The sequence below is a fragment of the Lissotriton vulgaris genome, chromosome 1_2, assembly GCF_964263255.1.
Source record: "Lissotriton vulgaris chromosome 1_2, aLisVul1.2, whole genome shotgun sequence".
Lineage (NCBI taxonomy): Eukaryota > Metazoa > Chordata > Amphibia > Caudata > Salamandridae > Lissotriton > Lissotriton vulgaris.
Window position 1 is genome coordinate 90157104 of NC_141686.1, and position 17734 is coordinate 90174837.

Sequence of the window (17734 nt, forward strand, 5' to 3'; positions counted from 1 at the left end):
AACCACCTTCTTCACTGAGCCAAATCACCTTGTCGCAAGAATTCTGTCTAAAGACAAAACTATACCTGGGATCACAGAACGTAATTATGTAGGGACTGTGTCACCATACCCCATCAGTACCTATGGGTCCAAAACCAGACTAGCTCATAGTGCCTTACCTGCACTCTTAACCTTTCCTGTACAAAGGACTCTAGTCCCCGCAGGGAACCACGGTAACAGGTCATCATCTTTTACTCTCTCACTCATGTATGTCCACAATAACACAGAAATGAGACACGAGAACAGTTTACAATATTTACTGAAACTATTGTGCTCTATGATCACCCTCTCGGCAGTCACATACCCAGCTAGACATCGGACATTGTTTTTCATGGTTCTTCACGGTTTTTTCTGTCTTTCTCTTCGACTGCTTTGACTGCTTTGTTCCCCCTGGAGTAGTTTCCCCCTTCAGGTCTACCTGACTGTATCTGCATTCCTCTCCCCTGTTTACCCCCCCTACCTTCCATTCCCCACTTATATTATTGCGTAATCTCATGTTTTTCTCCTGAGCATATACTTGTAACTGCAACTGAAACTGTAACTAATGTAATTTTCGTAACCTGTAACCCGCTGATCTCATTGTAAAGCTCTCTGATACCTCTGGGTCTAGCCAGCGCTATATAAAACTCTGGAAACAAATACAACTCTGCAAATAAATAAATAAATAAAATTATGAAGCAACTGAGCTGCAACTAGAAAACATACATAACTTAGGGCCCGATTTCGATGTCGGATGGACCTGAGTCCGTCGACATTGATTCAGTACTGGGACCGACTGACCTCCTGTCAGCTGTCCCAACCCAGGATGCAACCAAACCTATTCTTTACATTGGGAGCATGCATTCCAACCGGAAAGAGAAGAGGTGCAGTTCATCCCTCCACCCCGAGGCAGGCGCCTTGGGGTGCAGGGATCAACAGGGCCCTCTCCCTCCAACTAGAGGCCGTGCACCCATGGGGGCCCTAGTGGGGGCCCCCATGTTGACTTCCGACAGCCTTTTTTGTGTTGGAAATACGGGCACAGAAAGGCTATCTGAATCCGACATGGTAATCCCTCGGGCGGAAAGAGCCTCCCTTGGGATTACTGGAGGCTTTCCGAATGGCAGATAGGCTCTCCGAGCCCGTTGGAAACCATTCAGAAATCCAGTTCAGATTTCTTTCCGACCGACTCCATCCAAATGGGTCAGTCGGAACTGAATACGACCAGCTGATTACAATGCTATAGGCACAGCTCTGACCAAGGGTTGAAGCTGTTTACTACGGCATCGTAATCTGCCCCTTAGTTGTGTAATTAGTATCACCAATAAACCGTACACAATGAAAAGCTCTATCATGTTTATTGGTGTATCTGCCTAAGCCTAGCCTCACAATAATATAACAAAGATCTCTAGGATGGTATCGGGCCCCATACCTAGCATTTGCTGTTAGCTTTTCTGCATCTCAGACTGAGCAAAACTGGCACTCTCGTCCCAGGACCTCTACTCTGCTAGAAATCCTCCTCTATATTTTCAAAACGACAAGTCTCGGCTTATATGATAAGAAATGCCCTACTCGAAAACAACAACTTGGTATCTTCTATTGTGTCTAGGTATTAGTGTCCAACCATAGAGAAAAACAGGGCACAATATTGTTTTACCTTGTACTAAATGTTTAGGATGAACCCCAAAGAACTAAATAATAATAAAACATGTGCAGCCTATTTCTAAAATAATAGTGTGGCACAAAAACAAGCGTGTTACTTCGTAACATGTGCAAAGCAAAAGCAGCCCACAATGCACACAGCATGTGCAGTTAGGCTATCATAGGGAAAAACTACAGTGGGCCCTATAGGGGATTCAAGACAACCTCAAATCATAACCAGCACGCGTAATGTGTTATTTTGATGGACAATAAAATGTTTATTACTCAATTTGCAAAAAACAAGAACCCTGTATCAAGGTTTTTCGTAGATTTCACAAGAAATACGATCTAACTGCTCCTGAAAACTTACTTCCCACCCCAGGCCTACCCCTACCACTCACCCACCTGCAGCGTAGATGTTGCACTTGCTGTCAAGATTCTCTCTATAAGCCTCACCTAGGCAACCTTCCCTTCTTCTTCACTACCCACCGTAAATCTCCGACAATGTACAGTGCTCTGTTATTAGATCTGTACTGCCTAAGTCACATACAAGCTTACAAACATAAATGCACCATAAGGGGCTATCAATAATAAGCCCAACCATTTCCAAGTAGTGTTAATCACTTTACCACTCATCATACACCTTATTTATCTGTAATAGTTAGCTATCATCCGAACCCAAAATTAAGCACATCTGGGGGTGCTTGGAGTGAAGTTAACATTTTTCCCATCATTACTGAAAAATGATTGGACCATCACCCACCTGACACGTGGAAGCAGACTTCATGCTCTTAAAAAGACTCGCAAAGTCCTTTTTTTTATCATTACAATTTTTATAGATTTTTTTGCAACAAGGGTAAGACACAGTACACAGCTCAAAGCATATTACTTCCACAACAGTAGCAATTGGCAGTAAAAGCAATGAGCAGCAGCATGTCATTGGCTAGCCAGTTTTTCACACTAAAATTGCTGACATTGTCTCGGCCTTAGAGCTACAAAAGGCCTCGATATCTTCTTCCATCCCACAGGCTGCTACATCTCAGGCCTCGGCCTCTGAATTATCTGATGGATCCGCTATTATGGTCGGTCTATCTAACTTTCTCCCTCTCTCTTTGCAGGAATTGGACGTTCTCCTGGCTAAGACTAGGTTGGGTTCTCCTCTCGACCCTTGCCCCCTTAAACTCCTTAAGCAGTGCAAGGATACCCTCTTGCCCCCCTTATTGGAGATTATGAATAGGGCAATGCAGGATGGCTTTTTCCCTTCTCAATGGAAGAGAGCGGTGGTCAAACCCCTCTTGAAAAAGCCAACCCTAGACCCGGAGGTATTTAAAAACTTTCGCCCCATTTCGTTGCTCCCTGCCCCAGGTAAGATGCTAGAAATCCATCTTAACCAGCATCTTGCATCCTTTCTGGAAGCCTCTGGCCATTTGGATCACTCGCAGTACGGATTTCGGAAAGGACACAGCACTGAGTCGGCCCTCACTGTGGTGCTTGATAACATCCGCACCTCAGTTGACAAGGGCATAAGTACTCTGCTGATCCTGCTAGATCTCTCGGCTGAGTTTGATACCCTATCTCCCCTCATACTTACATCTCGATTGAGGGAGATAGGGGTGGAGGGGCCTGCTCTTAGTCTCTTGGCCTCCTTCTTGGGCCAGAGGGAACAGAGAGTGAAGCTGGGGGAGTTCCTATCTCCATCCCTGCCGGTCAAGTATGGGGTCCCACGGGGGTCGGTGTTAAGTCCGACCCTGTTTAACATCTATGTGACCCCGCTGGCCAGGCTTGTTAGATCATTTGGGATGGAGGTAGTTTCCTATGCCGATGACACCCAGATCTTGCTGTCTCTCGCCCAGTCCTCAGCTCCTCTGCCTCCAATTTTAGACACTGTATGGAGGCAGTGGCTCAATGGATGATTGACAATTAATTGAGGCTAAATGGCGAGAAGACGGAGATCCTTGTATTCGACGGGAAAGATGACATCTGGTCAACGGAATGATGGCCTACATCCCTGGGGACTTGCCATGTGCCTACCCTCCTAGCACGAAACCTGGGGGTCATGATTGACCCAGCCCTTGTGTTGGATTGTCAAGTCAACAGGACAATCTCCACCTGTTGGGGCACTCTTAAGATCTTACGGAAGATTAAACATTATCTATCCATACAAGCCCGTAAACAAACGGTGGTTGCACTGATAGCCTCTCGGCTTGATTATTGTAACGCCCTATATGCGGGAATAAATAAGTGCTTGCTACAGCGATTGCAAATTGTGCAAAATGCTGTGGCTAAGTTGTTCTAGATCTGCCTAGGAGGTCGTCAGCCACGGCTGCCAGGAGATCCTTACATTGGCTCCCAATTGAAGCCAGGATTTCCTTCAAGGTCCTTTGTCTGGTATATGGAGCCCTGTCCAGAAAGGAGACAGGAGGAGTAAAAGATCTGCTGACTCCCTATACTCTTTCCAGACATCTTCGTTCCTCAAAGAAGTCTCTCCTTTTGGTTCCCCGAGTGCGAAGAGCTAAGTGGGGTGGCAGAGCCTTTTCGAGCATCGCCCCTAGATTGTGGAATTCTGTACCCTGCGACATTAGGACCCTGCATCGACGCAGTCCTTCAGAAAAGCCCTGAAGACCTGGCTATTTGTCAAAGCTTATCCTTAGTTATCGGATTGCATTTTCCTTTATGATCTGATTATAGGCGCCTTGATGCCTTTTGGTAAAGTTGCGCACTATACGTTTTTATTCATTCATTCATTCATTCAGTTTGTAATATGCCTACCACCTCCCCCAAATTTTCTCATGTTTGAAGGAGCAACCAGGGGCTATGTAGAAGGGCTTCTCCACTTTAGCACACCAGCCCAGTAGGTAATAGTAGGTGGTGATGAGGACATCCAATGATGAGCGATATCACGTTTGGCCATCACAGGGCCAGTGCTGGCCAGAGTGCTTCCCCCTCAAAATCCACACTTTGCCCCAAAATGCCCGACAGTGTACTACAGAGGGGACAATCAACTGGACTCTGTAGAATTTCAGTTATAGCTGTAAAAATAAAGGACCAATAACTTGCAATAGTCAGACAGGACCATACTATGTGAAAAAAGTATTTTACTTGAATCAGACTTACGCGAGAGGGAATATCCAATTCCAGTGAAGCCATCAAGTCATCTTTTCAATGGATATCATCTAGTGGTCTACCCAACTCTCCCATTTGGTCCAAAGGCCCCAAAGGCCTCCGGTGAGGTAATGACCAGTGATCAATATGCATCTGCTAGATGCCACCTCAGCCCAATGGCGCTGACTTGGGCTTAGAGGGGACTATATTCTGGCAGGTGATGCAAACTGTGGTTGATACGCCATAAATGCAAGACGAAGCTGCAGATATCTGTAGAATTGGGTCTTGTGGAGGTGAAGTGATCCCAGAGGGCCTGGAAGATCTTCAGTTCTGAACCCTTCCAGGCGTCCTTTTATTTTCTTAATTCTGTGTCCCTCAAGAAATCGTACGATATCTATTGTGCTGTGTTTCTGAGGAAATAACACTAGACAGTGCTGGATGCCCAGTCTTGTTTCAGTGCTTATACAAACACCAACTCGAATTTAGACAGTGATAAATTGTGAGTTGAGCCTAAAGTTCCATGTAGGGTATGTTCCTTTCACTCTGTAAGCCTACATTGAACTGGGTCAGTGATTGCATGGTCCACTACAGTATATTAATTTTTGCACTTTGTGGAACTCGTGTCAGTTCAAGTCAACCACATCCCATGCTAGGGTAGCGCCAACCATCATCGAATGTGGGTTACTGCACCTCTATTGCCATAAGAGTCTGTAAATGCTATGAGGCATTTTCGTTCCCGGGTGTCCTTTATACAATTCACAATAGCTCAGGGCATGACTTTTCACAGTACCTGCTTCTCGTATTGAGTAGCACTTAAGCTCTGGTGTCAGCTCAATGCAATGTGCTTCACCACACCACACAAACAAAGGACTAGCATGTATAAAAGCCAGAATTTACCAGCAAACTACATTTGCACATATAAAAAGCAGAAGATACTGAAGCTCTTATTTTTATATAAACTTTTACTTGTCCATTTTGCTGATTTTTCCCCCAATCCCCCACAAAGGTTGTTGAAGTGGCTTCCTTCTAATTGCAATTACTGGGTCCGGCAGTGGGTTCAGAACTGGGGTCATGCACTTAGAAAGGATTAAAAACGCATGAAACAATACACATGTCAATGCCTTGCTTTCTGGATGTTAAATTATACTAAAGTGGGCACAGATCTTAAATGTCAACTGTTTTTCTTTTCCAGACTTCTGTACAGGGCCATTGACTCTCACACAGAGGACATTGGTCCCATCTACAACCACCGAGTGGAGATCTCCATCTTCTTCATCATCTACATCATTATCATCGCCTTCTTCATGATGAACATCTTTGTTGGTTTTGTCATTGTCACATTTCAGGAGCAGGGAGAGCAGGAGTACAAGAACTGTGAACTTGACAAAAATCAAGTAAGTCTCAGAAGCTCCGATGTCGCGGATCTTCCTAAGATGACAAGGAATGCCACCTTGTAGTGGGGAAAGCCTGAACACTCGGGTTATTCCCTAATACCGCGCGACAGAAACCTCAAATGTTGAAAATCTATACCTGATACTTGTAAACTGTATAAGATTAGGACTAAGATTACTGGACTGTAAGAAGTAGAGCATCAGCTGTGCCTTCGAATTCCGTTTCGTTACTACTGGCCCTTACTACCTTTTGTTCTCCCTTGCAGCGCCAGTGTGTGGAATACGCCCTGAAAGCCCGTCCCCTGCGAAGATACATCCCAAAGAATCCATATCAGTATAAGGTCTGGTATGTGGTGAACTCAACCTACTTCGAGTACCTGATGTTTGTGCTGATCCTGCTTAACACCATCTGCCTGGCGATGCAGGTGAGAGACAAAGTAGCTTGAAGTATGTACCTATCTACCATTAGGGTTGTAGATCTAAGAACACTAATTAGTATTGTGTTCAGTTCAACTTTCTGATCTAGAGGTTCATACCTTTTCAAGGTTTGGTATATAAAGGTAGTGGTTTTGTGTCTTTACATTAAGGAAGTTTCTCTGCAAAGTAACCCAGCAGGGTGGCTGAGACGTTGTTCCTGTATACAGTAAAAGCTTTCTTTCTTCTGAAACTTCAAGAATCTATTGAGACAATATTAATAGTAAAATGAGACAAGATGGGACTAGCTCATTCTGACTTCTAAGTGCTTCCTTAGAAGAGTGGCAAGAAAATTAATTGTACAGGTGGAAATGCTTTCAAGGCTATTAGCCTTCAATTTATTACCTGTACAAAGATCATCATGCTCAAATATTGTCTTAATCTACTTGAAAAATTGGCAGGTTTTTGCTTACGAATACCGTTCAGAACCAAGTCGGTGGTGGGTTGGAATTGGCTTGCACAGTATGCAGCTTAGTACTTAGATGGAGGTCAAGCTGCACTGAGAGAAACACTGGTCCTTTAAGAGCAGGCTGTACCCAATAGTTTGAGATGTGATTGAAAAACTTTTTCAATGCCACCTAGTATATTATAAACTAAAACTGGTCATCTTTTCTTACTTCCACTAGAAAAATGTGGTCGATTTTTTGACATTCCTGTAAAGCATCAATTAAGGTTTCAATATTGACAACTACAACAATATCTCTTGTTAGGTAATCCCCCAAAATATTTTTGGGAAATTATAAACGCTGCTAAATCCAGTTACAATTGTAGTTGCTTCTGTTTCAAGACGACAGCATACCGCTCTTACTGTACACAGACTTCTTGTACTGCTACTGCGTGTCAGAATTAAATTAAATTCATTATTACTTGGTAATAGTGTCATTCATGGCAAACAGATTAAAACTGTACGATCTTACCCAATGCCTCCATTCTAACAATACAGCACATCTAGAGATGCGTAGGTTATATAGTACTAAAACACGGGTGTACACTTTTCCATGCTTGATGGTATGTATGGCACTTTTTTCCTCTCACTTTGAGGGAAGTGAACACAATTAACCCATTCAAGAAGGAGACTACAATTTACATGTTCTATCAAAAAGATGTCGTTTATTCCAGTGAATGAGAATACCTGAGAGCTTCATACTCAGAAATGAAGGCCACACACAATAACATTTATTGGCATAACGAAGGGAGTTACAATTAAAAGAATCCTTTTTGAGTCCAGAGATATTCTATGTCGAGAAAGGAAAACTAGGCCATGTTGAATTTCTTCAGAGTTAGAAAGAAATATCAAGAACACTGCAAAAAATAATCAAACTTTTTAAAATAGATATTGAATTGTGATAAAGACGTGTTCCTAGGCAGTCAGCAGAAATGAAAAAAAACTGAAGGTGGTATCCTCTGATAAACCCCGAACCATGTTAAGACCACCATAATGTCAAGGTCTTTAAGATAGCAGTACTCCAAAACATTATTAGGAAAATGAAGAACAGCTTGTTGATTTACTGCTGTTCAGTTTTCATTCATAGTGTGGACTCCAGTTAGAGATTCTCATGACCAATTTTGTTATTCAATATTAGAATTTTTGTAGTTGCCCATGCTGAGTGCCAAAAATATGTTCCAAATTGAGCAAGGAACAGAAACATTATGACCAACTAGGACAGGGACCTTACCTACCAAAGTTTGTTCAGAATGAATACAAACCAGCGTGTTTGTAGTATTATTGTTAGATGAGAGGAATTCCAGACCCTTTTGATACAGAGTTCCCCCCTGCACCTTTTCTGTGACCTTTCTTGTTGGCCTTTTAACCAAACTTCAGTCATCCTTCCCTCAAGTTTGTTAAAGATTGCACTTCATCTGTGACCATTAATAGCAGGACAGAAATACCCACTCCTACAAAGGGTCTCGCTAGCTAGGTGTACTCAAAGGGACAGGCTCCGAGTGGGTTGATGCATGCCTGAGCAGAATGGCCATGCATCTAAGGACTAAACCAGTGCTTTCTAAAATGTAAGATAAGACTCTTCTTCATGAGGGTGACTAAACTGTAAAAGTCATGTGGAGGTTGAGCAAGAGGGAGACTCATCACTACGAAAAGCTTGCGCGAAGCTCCTTAAGTAATTTGAAATCATTGAGATTCTGTGAAATTAAATGTTAGAAATGCGTAGCTTTTCAAAGGGCCATTCTGTTCCAGCACTGATCCAGCGATTCCAGAGCACTGTGCACTACTAAAGAAACGTGGATATTCTAGTCCCTGCTCTAGTTGTATGGTTATCGTTCTGATTACATTCTTGTTACAGTTCAATAATTATCAGACACATATCTCTCGTCTAATGATTTAAAGCGTTCACATAATTCCATAAATTAACAATCATAGATGCAAACAATCCTTTATGGCTCAGCGCTGAGATCAGAATTCTTTTGTCTTCTTTGTAGCACTACGGCCAGAGCTGCACCTTCAAAGAAGCCATGAACATCCTCAACATGCTCTTCACCGGTCTCTTCACAGTGGAAATGATTCTCAAACTCATTGCTTTCAAACCCAAGGTGGGTGTCCCTGTGGAGCACAAGACGTTTGGTGGTGGAATGTCCTTGTTATTATTCAGGGCAAATCGACAGTGGGAAGGTTATTTGGATGCGCTGTGTGGAAGGGTTATCTTTCTCATAATTGCTAAGAAAAAAGGGGGTTGCTGGAGTGGAGTCTCACTTTGTGTTTGGCGAGCTGTATAACAGAAACTTATCAGAGAAAGCCCGTAGAGTGCCTCATAGTCCCAATAAAATAATATTTGTGTATCGTAGAAATGGAGCATAAAGGTATTATTTAAAAAAGATATATATTTTGTATATATATATTTTTTTCTCTGTTACATAAATCAAACCAAATGAATAAAAATATAACTCAGTTCGGCTGAATTGAGTTAAATGAAAATCAATTAGGCTACCTAATTTAATTTAAATTTTGAATTAACTTTCGGCAGATAATCCCTGCCCTACTATTTATTATCTCTCCTTTTTTCCTGACTTAACCAACACAGAATAAGATTTTGTGACACAATGAAATCGTTTCTAAAATTTGTTCCATGTGAACACTTGTTGTAAGCTGTAGCCGTGGAACGGACAGCTAGCTTGTAAAACAGTACATTAGCTGCTGGGGGTACTATGTCTTTCAAACTGGCAGACCCAACACATTTAGCCAGGTCCTGTAGCAGATCAGGGCTCTTTTCCTCTTTGATATACTGTTATTTCCATGGAGCACAAAGTGTTTTGATAAATTGGGAGATCAGAGAACTGCACTATGATGAAACAATTCATGCAGTCAGTATCTTTCAGAAGGTCTCTACCACGCACTGTACGATAGTGACTTCCCTGTGGTGTAATCCCGTCTGTGATTTCTCATTTCCTATTCCCTCCGTCTCTTTTTCATGTGCTTTGTTTTAGATACCCCTCTAGCTAAGTTTGAACAGCACCAAAAAAAGTGAGTGGTGGAAGCAGCTGTTGGTTGGGCAGTGGGCTGCCTTTGTCTAGGTAAATGAAGTCTGCGTAGGACAAAAACATTCATACGACTTCCATCCTGTGAATCCTCGATGCTTGTATATTTAGTTATTTTAGAATGTTATAGAATGCAACCGCTCAGTCACCCTACACGTTTTTAATGCTGCTGGCCTTGGCAATGGATGGCACAGTTGCATTTGGTGATAATAATATAGGTTTGCATTCATGTATTGTCCTAATTAGGCGGATAAGGTTGCTCGAGTTTTCTAAAGCCTAGTTACCCTGTTTCTGATGGGAGGCTGCAAAGTGTTCCTGTGTCATAATTTTTTTATTGGAGCCGTTCAACCAATCCCGCAACAATTGATCTGCTTTTGAATCTATTGTTAGTGTCTCTAAGGTGGACACTAGGTTGTGCTTTAGGGTGTATAATAACAGTTTTTCTATGAGCTAGGTTGGCACGTGACCAAATTGGACTTTATGCATGAAAGAAGGAGTTTTGAAATGAATCGATATTTGCACAGTGTTCCAAGGCAAAGATTTACAGATCAGAATATGCTTGCAAGGTCTTAGTTTAGCAGCTAGTCTCAATCGTTCATTCATGTCCAAGTAGATGCCTTGTTGGAGAAAGTTATTGATTAGGACACCTATCTCCAATTTCTTGCCTTTGTCTAGAATATCAAGAAACAAAGAAGGGAGTGAAGAGATAGATCAGTCGTGGACTCAATCGCCTCTGTAATTTGATTTGATTTGATTTATAAAGAGCTCGAATCACCCCAACAGGGAGTGATAATTCAGAACAGTAGGGTTTTCAGCAGATTTCTGAATACCAGGAAATCAGTGCATTGGCGTAGTTGGATAGGGAGTTGGTTCCAGTATAGGGAAGCTAGATGGGAAAAGGCTTTGCCTCCCATGCAAGCTTTTTTGAAGCGTGGGATGTGCAGCAATGCTTTTGACCCTGACCTTCCGGAGTGACCTCGATGGCTGGTATGTGACAAATTTGTCAACAAGATAGCTGGGACCCAAGTCCTGTAAGGATTTGTAGGCCATGCAACAGATCTTAAATTTTATCTTTATTTTAAGTGGGAGCCAATGTAGCTTTTGAAGTAAGGGAAGAGAAGCTGTTATGGGCGGGGCATTGGCAACTAGCAATGAAAAACAAAAAGAGTCCAGTCGGAGTTAAAAAATTAAGTGCTAACGTTCCAAAAAGTGACTAAACCAAGCAAACCGTTTGGTTATTAGCATGGGAAAGCAATAGAGTTTCTTAAAATAACCCTCCCCCACCAAAAGGTCCCTTGGTGGCATGTTTCATCATCAGGTTCTTCCCGCACTGCTACGGGATGGGGCGTGCTACGACTGACGGATACGTGGGAGCACTTTTAAGTGAAATTAAGTTATGTGCATTGGTGTGTGAGTGGAAGGGTCAAATGAGTGAATTAATAAATACCTGGATTTATGGAAAAACTAAACTGTAATGCTCCCTATAGCTGGTATTGATAAAAAAGTGAGGAAAGAGGAGGAAAAAGGCTTTAATGAGGAGCTCCCTCGCTGGTGGACATGTTTCAAAGCCTACCCGTAAGCTTCTTGTTCAGGACCAAATACAATGATCCCTTTTACCACTCTGACTAGTGTCTAGTACAGTAAGCCTGTTAGGGGTTTTGAATTAATAGACTTCTGTGCAAAATATTCGTTCAATACCTACTTGGTAATATTCTTAACAGAACGAATGAGCAATTTCTTAATAGGCTATCTGGAAGGATAGAGGAAAAAGAATTAGTAGTCTTGATGTACTTCGATTATTCTCAATACATATCTTCACCGTAATCATGTGAGGAAAAAATTGTGATATATTTTCTCTGTGATATATTTTTCACTTCATGCTGATATCGCGTAAAATAATACATGTGTTCCGTGCGGCCCTCTGTTTAAAAAAAACGACATACAAGACACAACAATACATGTGACATTTAAGCAATCACACTCTCTCGTAGTATTATTAGTTAAGCAGAGACCAGAGCCTTCTTATAATGCCCATTTGCTGGGTGCCTGTAAAAACTGTATGGGAGTGTAGGTGATGTTTCCACTCCTCAGTATGATAAAAGAAAACGATGGGAGAAAATGGCAGAGAAACGTACATTTTAGGTTTCTTAATTGGACCCCATAAGCTTTAACTCGTCTAGAATGACAAGCACAACATACACAAGTAATATTAACATTTCAAGATGCAGCCAGCTTAATTTTGTAGGGGAATGATGATCATCCAAGAACATCCACAGGCGTCTTGGCCAAGAGTGTTCCTAGTGGCTAATGTGAGAAGAGCAGTGGAAGTCCTAGAGTACTCGTTTATGGCATATTGGTAGAAGCTTTTTTTTTAGCCATTAAGGCTCAATCATTCACCATCTGTAGAGCGCGGCACTCTCACTCCTGGCGGTATCTGGGCACTATGCTGCAAGGTCTCAGTCGTGCGCGCTCCTCCTGCGAAAGGATTTGACAAGACGGTTGGGAAGAAGGAAGAAACAAGCAGAAAAAGGCAAAACAGAGGGCAGAAAAATGAACGAGCAGAAAAGGCAAAACGGGGGGCAGAAAAACAAGTAGAAAAGGCAAAACAGAGGGCAGAAAAATATAGCAGAAAAATCCAAACAAAGCAGAAAAGAGCAAAATGGAGGGCAGAAACTAGCAGAAAAGGCCAACCCAAGGTTAGAAAAAGAAAGGCAAAACAAGGGGTAGAAAATTGAGCAGAAAAGGCAAAACAGAGGGCAGAAAAACAGACGGAAAAGGCAAAACAGGAGACAGAAAAACAAGCAGAAAAAGCAAAGAGAGCAGAAGAGGGCAAACCATAGGGCAGAAAAGGCAAAATGGAGGGGAGAAAAATTAAAAGAAAAGGCAAAATAGAGGGCGGAAAAATTAAAGAAAAGGCAAAAAATAGCAAGAAATGAGCAGAGGTGGCACAAACAGAGGGCAGCAGGTAGACAGCAGAGGGTAGCGGACTGCGGGCAAGCTGGACAGGAGAGCTGCTGCAGGGGGAGTTGGAGCAAGGGCCAATAGGGGTCTTGCTGCGGCCTCCAGTAATTAGGTCCTGAGGGGTGGCAGGGGGAGGGGCAGGGGTAGGGAAATGTGGTAGGAGGGAACCGGCGGGAAGAGACTGAAAAAAGTAAAACAAGCAAAAAAGGCAAAACAGACAGCAGAAAAACGAGCAGAAGAGGGCAAAACAGAGGACAGAAAAACGAGCAGAAAACAGAGGGAAGGCAAAACAGAGGGCTCAAAAACAAGCAAAGGAGACACAAACAGTGGGCAGCAGATAGACGGGCACAAAGGGTGGCGGACTGCAGACAAGCTTGACAGGAGAACTTTTGCAGGGAGAGCTTGAATGAGGACATGCTTGTGGGAAAAAAAATCCCTTACAACTATAAATATGTTGACACTGTTTTTCAGTAGCTTTAAAGTATCTTCTTTTATGTAAATGTAAAAAACAGTATTCCTTGTTCCTGTATTGGATTGCCCTCTGGTATTTTCAAGGCAAAAAGGGATTACTTTCTGGTATTTTGTAGGGAAAGGGGAAGAAGTCATTGGCCTTGTTTAACTTCTTAGATCACTGAATATAACATAGATTAACTATCTCAGTGCTTCATCATCTACTACTTCAATTTATGTGAAATAAGCAGATGGGCTGAAGTGGTTATTGAATTCTTAGGATAGTTAAATAAATAATAGGTGAATAAAATCTGTCTGTAGGCCTAATAACCAAATATCAGTTATACCATATATTTAGACCTCAGTTGTGAGTAGAGCAGAGCCCTATCTCTGCATGGGATACTACGCCACCCGATCATAACTGTCAGGGTGTAACAGCACTGGGATTAATATATTTTTTTTATGTGACGTGGTTCATCCCCAAGCATTATACACTAATCTGCCTCAAATTCTGGCCTCTATTTAAAGGGATGCTATGTGTAGGTGTGCTGTAGAAATATATACAATTAAAGTAAGTAATACAGGTATGGGCTAAAAAGGAAAGCAGACAGGCTTAATATGCAGTGCAGGCATGGTTCCGCTCTTACTTGCAGTGTCAGATCAGGATCTCATGAAAGAATAAAGAAGAGCCTGTGTTAGTTCTGTACACATTTTTTCTAAGCCAGTTATCCTGGGGAAATTTGCATAGTTCTGAGATATTGTGACATTGTTTTCATGTAGGCGGACACGCTCTTGAGACCCCTGGTGTCATTATTAATTATATAATAATAATATAACTGCACAGTGCAAGTCAAGTAGGAGTAATAGCGTTGGCTGCGACACTCAATTATTTAATATGTAAGATTTTTCACACTGCGTTAAAAAGAATTCAGTGGGGAACTGGATATGAGCTCACAATGAAACTGATCAGCAGCACAGGCTGAGAACACATTTCGTAAATCTTCCTCTTGAGGATGGGCAGTCCTGATCTTAATACCTAAACGGTAAAATGCTTATGTATTTACCATGATTTGCATGTCAGCATAAGTAAATCAGGGGCGGCCAATGGATTTTGAGGAAGTATTGGAACCTTTCCATCTTTCTTATGTGAGTGTCGCTCTTTTCCATATTCTTACGTTAGGATGAATACATAAAGTCTTGTTTACCACCTACACCACCAGAAGCAAGCTGAGAGTTATTTCTGCTTCATGGCCCGCAAGTGCGGGTATGCGAAGCAGTGTCCCTAAATTAGATATGGGGTAACTCCCCCCAAAAGGGTAGCTGTTAGAGCAGGCTTTTTCAGCAGTTTTATCCCCAGACTTTTTGCTTTTTGGCCTCCTGTCTTTGACCCAGTGCTAAAGTGCATATACTCTCTGTGTATATTGTGAATTTGGATTGGTGTTTCCATGATTGACTTGTTTGACTTACTGCTAAGACCCTAGTCCAGTGCAATATGTGTGACCAGGGCCTTTAAGTCAAATGCTGCTAGTGGGCCTGCAGCACTGATTGTGACACCCACACAAGCAGCCTTGATAAAGGTTCTCAGACCTGCCACTGCAGTGTCTGTGCGCAGTATGGTACTGCATTGTTGACCTGACAAGTGCCCTCAATTGCCAGGCCCTAACCTTCCCCTTTCCTACATGTGAGTCACCACTAACGTAGGCCCAAGATACCCCAGTGGGCAGGGTGCAGTGTATGTGAAAGGTAGGACATGTTCTAATGTGTGTAACATGTCCTGATAGTGAACTACAATGAATTTCATTTTTCACTATTGAAAGAATAGAATGAGAGTTTATTTATAACATCTTGTAAGTATTACTTTCCATTGGGACAAGGTAGAAAGATTAAGTTTAGTATGACTGAACTCAAAATAAAAATGCATGTTTTAGGAATTATGATTTTTATATTGTGTGTTTGAAAATACCACTTTCAGAAAGTAGGTCTTTTCTTACTTAGCCATCCTGTGTACCTGTGCTGGTTTGTGGATTGACTGTCTGGCTTTGGAGTGACAGGGGTGGGGATGTGCAGTCACTGTAGGCAGCTACTGGGGGGGCTTGAGGTGTGTTCTACCTCTCCTGAATGAGTCAGGACTGGGCTGAATAGACACAGGCTGCATTTAGAGTAGGGAGAGGACATTTCCTTTCACCTGAATGCACCTGGTCTGCCTTACACAATGCTGTCTCCACCTTCTATCGGGAAGCTGGACCAGAGAGGACAGAACTTCTTTTGACTGAGCACAGAGCCTCTCTGCTACCAGAGAATAAAGGAAAATGCTGTATAAGTATTGGGACCCAGACCCCAGAACTTTAGAATACTTCTGAACTCAAGAGGTGCCTCTGCCAAGGAGAATAGCTGGGAAAACTGAAGCAGAAGTTGCTATGTGCTGTCTGGGTTTGGCCTGCAGTGGCTGTTTCTGCCAAGGAGAGGATAAAGACTTTGCTGTGTGCTGAGTCTCCTGCTTGAAGAAGATCTCCAAGGGCTTGAAGTAGAGCTTTCCTCCTGTTCTGAAGTCTCAGGGACACAAAGACTTCAACACCAGCTCCCCTGCTGGAAGTTCTGACCTACCAAGAGGTGCCTGTTGCTGTATTGGGCCTCTGGAGGATGTTCCTGTTGTTGGGAGCTGGAAAAGAGTCAGAACTTAGAAAAGCGCGATACATCTGCACCCGTTTCCGATGCATTGCTGCTGTGCTGCTGAAGAAAGTGACGCAGCGCCTTCCCACAGCTGGAGAAATCACTGCACGCCGAATCCAGTGTACCGATCTCCGAAGTCCAAGATCACCGCACCGATTACGACGCAGGCCCTGCTGTGGGGCTACAAGAACACCGCATTGCTGTTGCCGCCTCCACTGCATCGAGAACCGACGCATCCCCGATCCCCGCGCCAAGTCTACAGGAACGCTGGGGTTGCAGTAAGATACCGACGCATCACCTCCCCTGGAGAAAGGAACCGATGCATCTTCTTCCCTTGCCCTAAGGAACCAATACATCACCTTCCCTGCAGCTGTCTTTGTTTATGATTGTGAAGCATCCAAGGTACTTTGTGTTTAAAGTGTCGCATCTATAGTTTGCTATGGACAGAACTATTTTTGCCTTCTAAGGATTACATTTTAATTATTGTTTGTTGGATTTTTGTTGTTTTGGTCTTGTTTGGCTTAGATAAAGATTACTTAGTGTGTTCACTGTATTACTGTATGTGTGCACAAATGCTTTACACACTTCCTCTGATATAAGCCTGTTTGCTTATGCCAAGCTAGGAAGGGGGTGAGCAGGGGTTATTTTAGAAGTGTATCCCCGTTACCCTGACTAGGAAGAAGGGTCCCTACTTGCACAAAGGTCTAAACAATTCCCAACTAGACCCCCATTTATAACTGTAGCCATCTTTTATTTCTGTAAGGCTGACAATGAGTTCAACTCATCCATGCATTTCTTCAGGATGGCACTGCTTCAGAATTTGTTCCTACCTGCAATGCAGAGATGAATGGCCGATGACGTGTGGCATAGCTACTTTACATCAGTGCAGGTCACGTAACTGTTTAATATTTACTAGCAAGAACTACAATGGGAGTGAGGGGTTTGACAATTAACTCAAGAGGACTAATGCCAAATGGGCCAGCCTGCATTAAAGGCTTTGGCCAGTCCCCTGCTGGCTTATGGCTGCTTCACTGTAGACTTGCAAACTTCTGCCCACACATCACTGCTTTCATGAGTCTCATACAAGGCATGTTGGAACATATTCATTAGTGCCCCTTCACTTGACATGGGGAAATTGTGCACCTCTAATGCATGGTACCAGGCATTGAGGCCTCAGCCCCAAGGTGCCTCAGAAATGTGTGCTATGGATTGACACACACCAGGCAAGGAAGCAGAGGCTTTCGTTAACAGCACCACAGATCTGTCATATGTATGCATACAGTGAAACTAAACTAAAATGTATGCATCAGAATAATGATAAACTTTAATCACAGAATACCAATTTGGGACAGTAGCAGTGGTGAATCTTGTCTGACAGCAGCGGACAAGATTATTCACACGGTTTTGATTGCATTCCCTTTCTATCTTTGGGAGTTAATTGATGTGAGGGCAGTGCTTAATTTGAGCCGATGGTTTCCGGTGCTCAGCACCGGCATTTAATCATCAACACTAGCTCTTTTCAAGAGTACCAGTTAAGGACA

General features: G+C 42.8%; 1 protein-coding gene across 2 annotated transcripts in view; it reads left to right on the forward strand.

Annotated features, from left to right (window-relative positions):
* Positions 1–17734, forward strand: part of CACNA1C (calcium voltage-gated channel subunit alpha1 C) — a 1657037-nt gene that overhangs the window by 1179615 nt on the left and 459688 nt on the right. For both annotated transcript variants that reach the window (XM_086952879.1, XM_086952878.1), the window contains exons 27-29: positions 5951–6152; positions 6416–6574; positions 9060–9170. In XM_086952879.1, coding sequence (XP_086809005.1) covers positions 5951–6152; positions 6416–6574; positions 9060–9170 — 472 coding nt within the window. The remainder of the gene's footprint in view (positions 1–5950; positions 6153–6415; positions 6575–9059; positions 9171–17734) is intronic.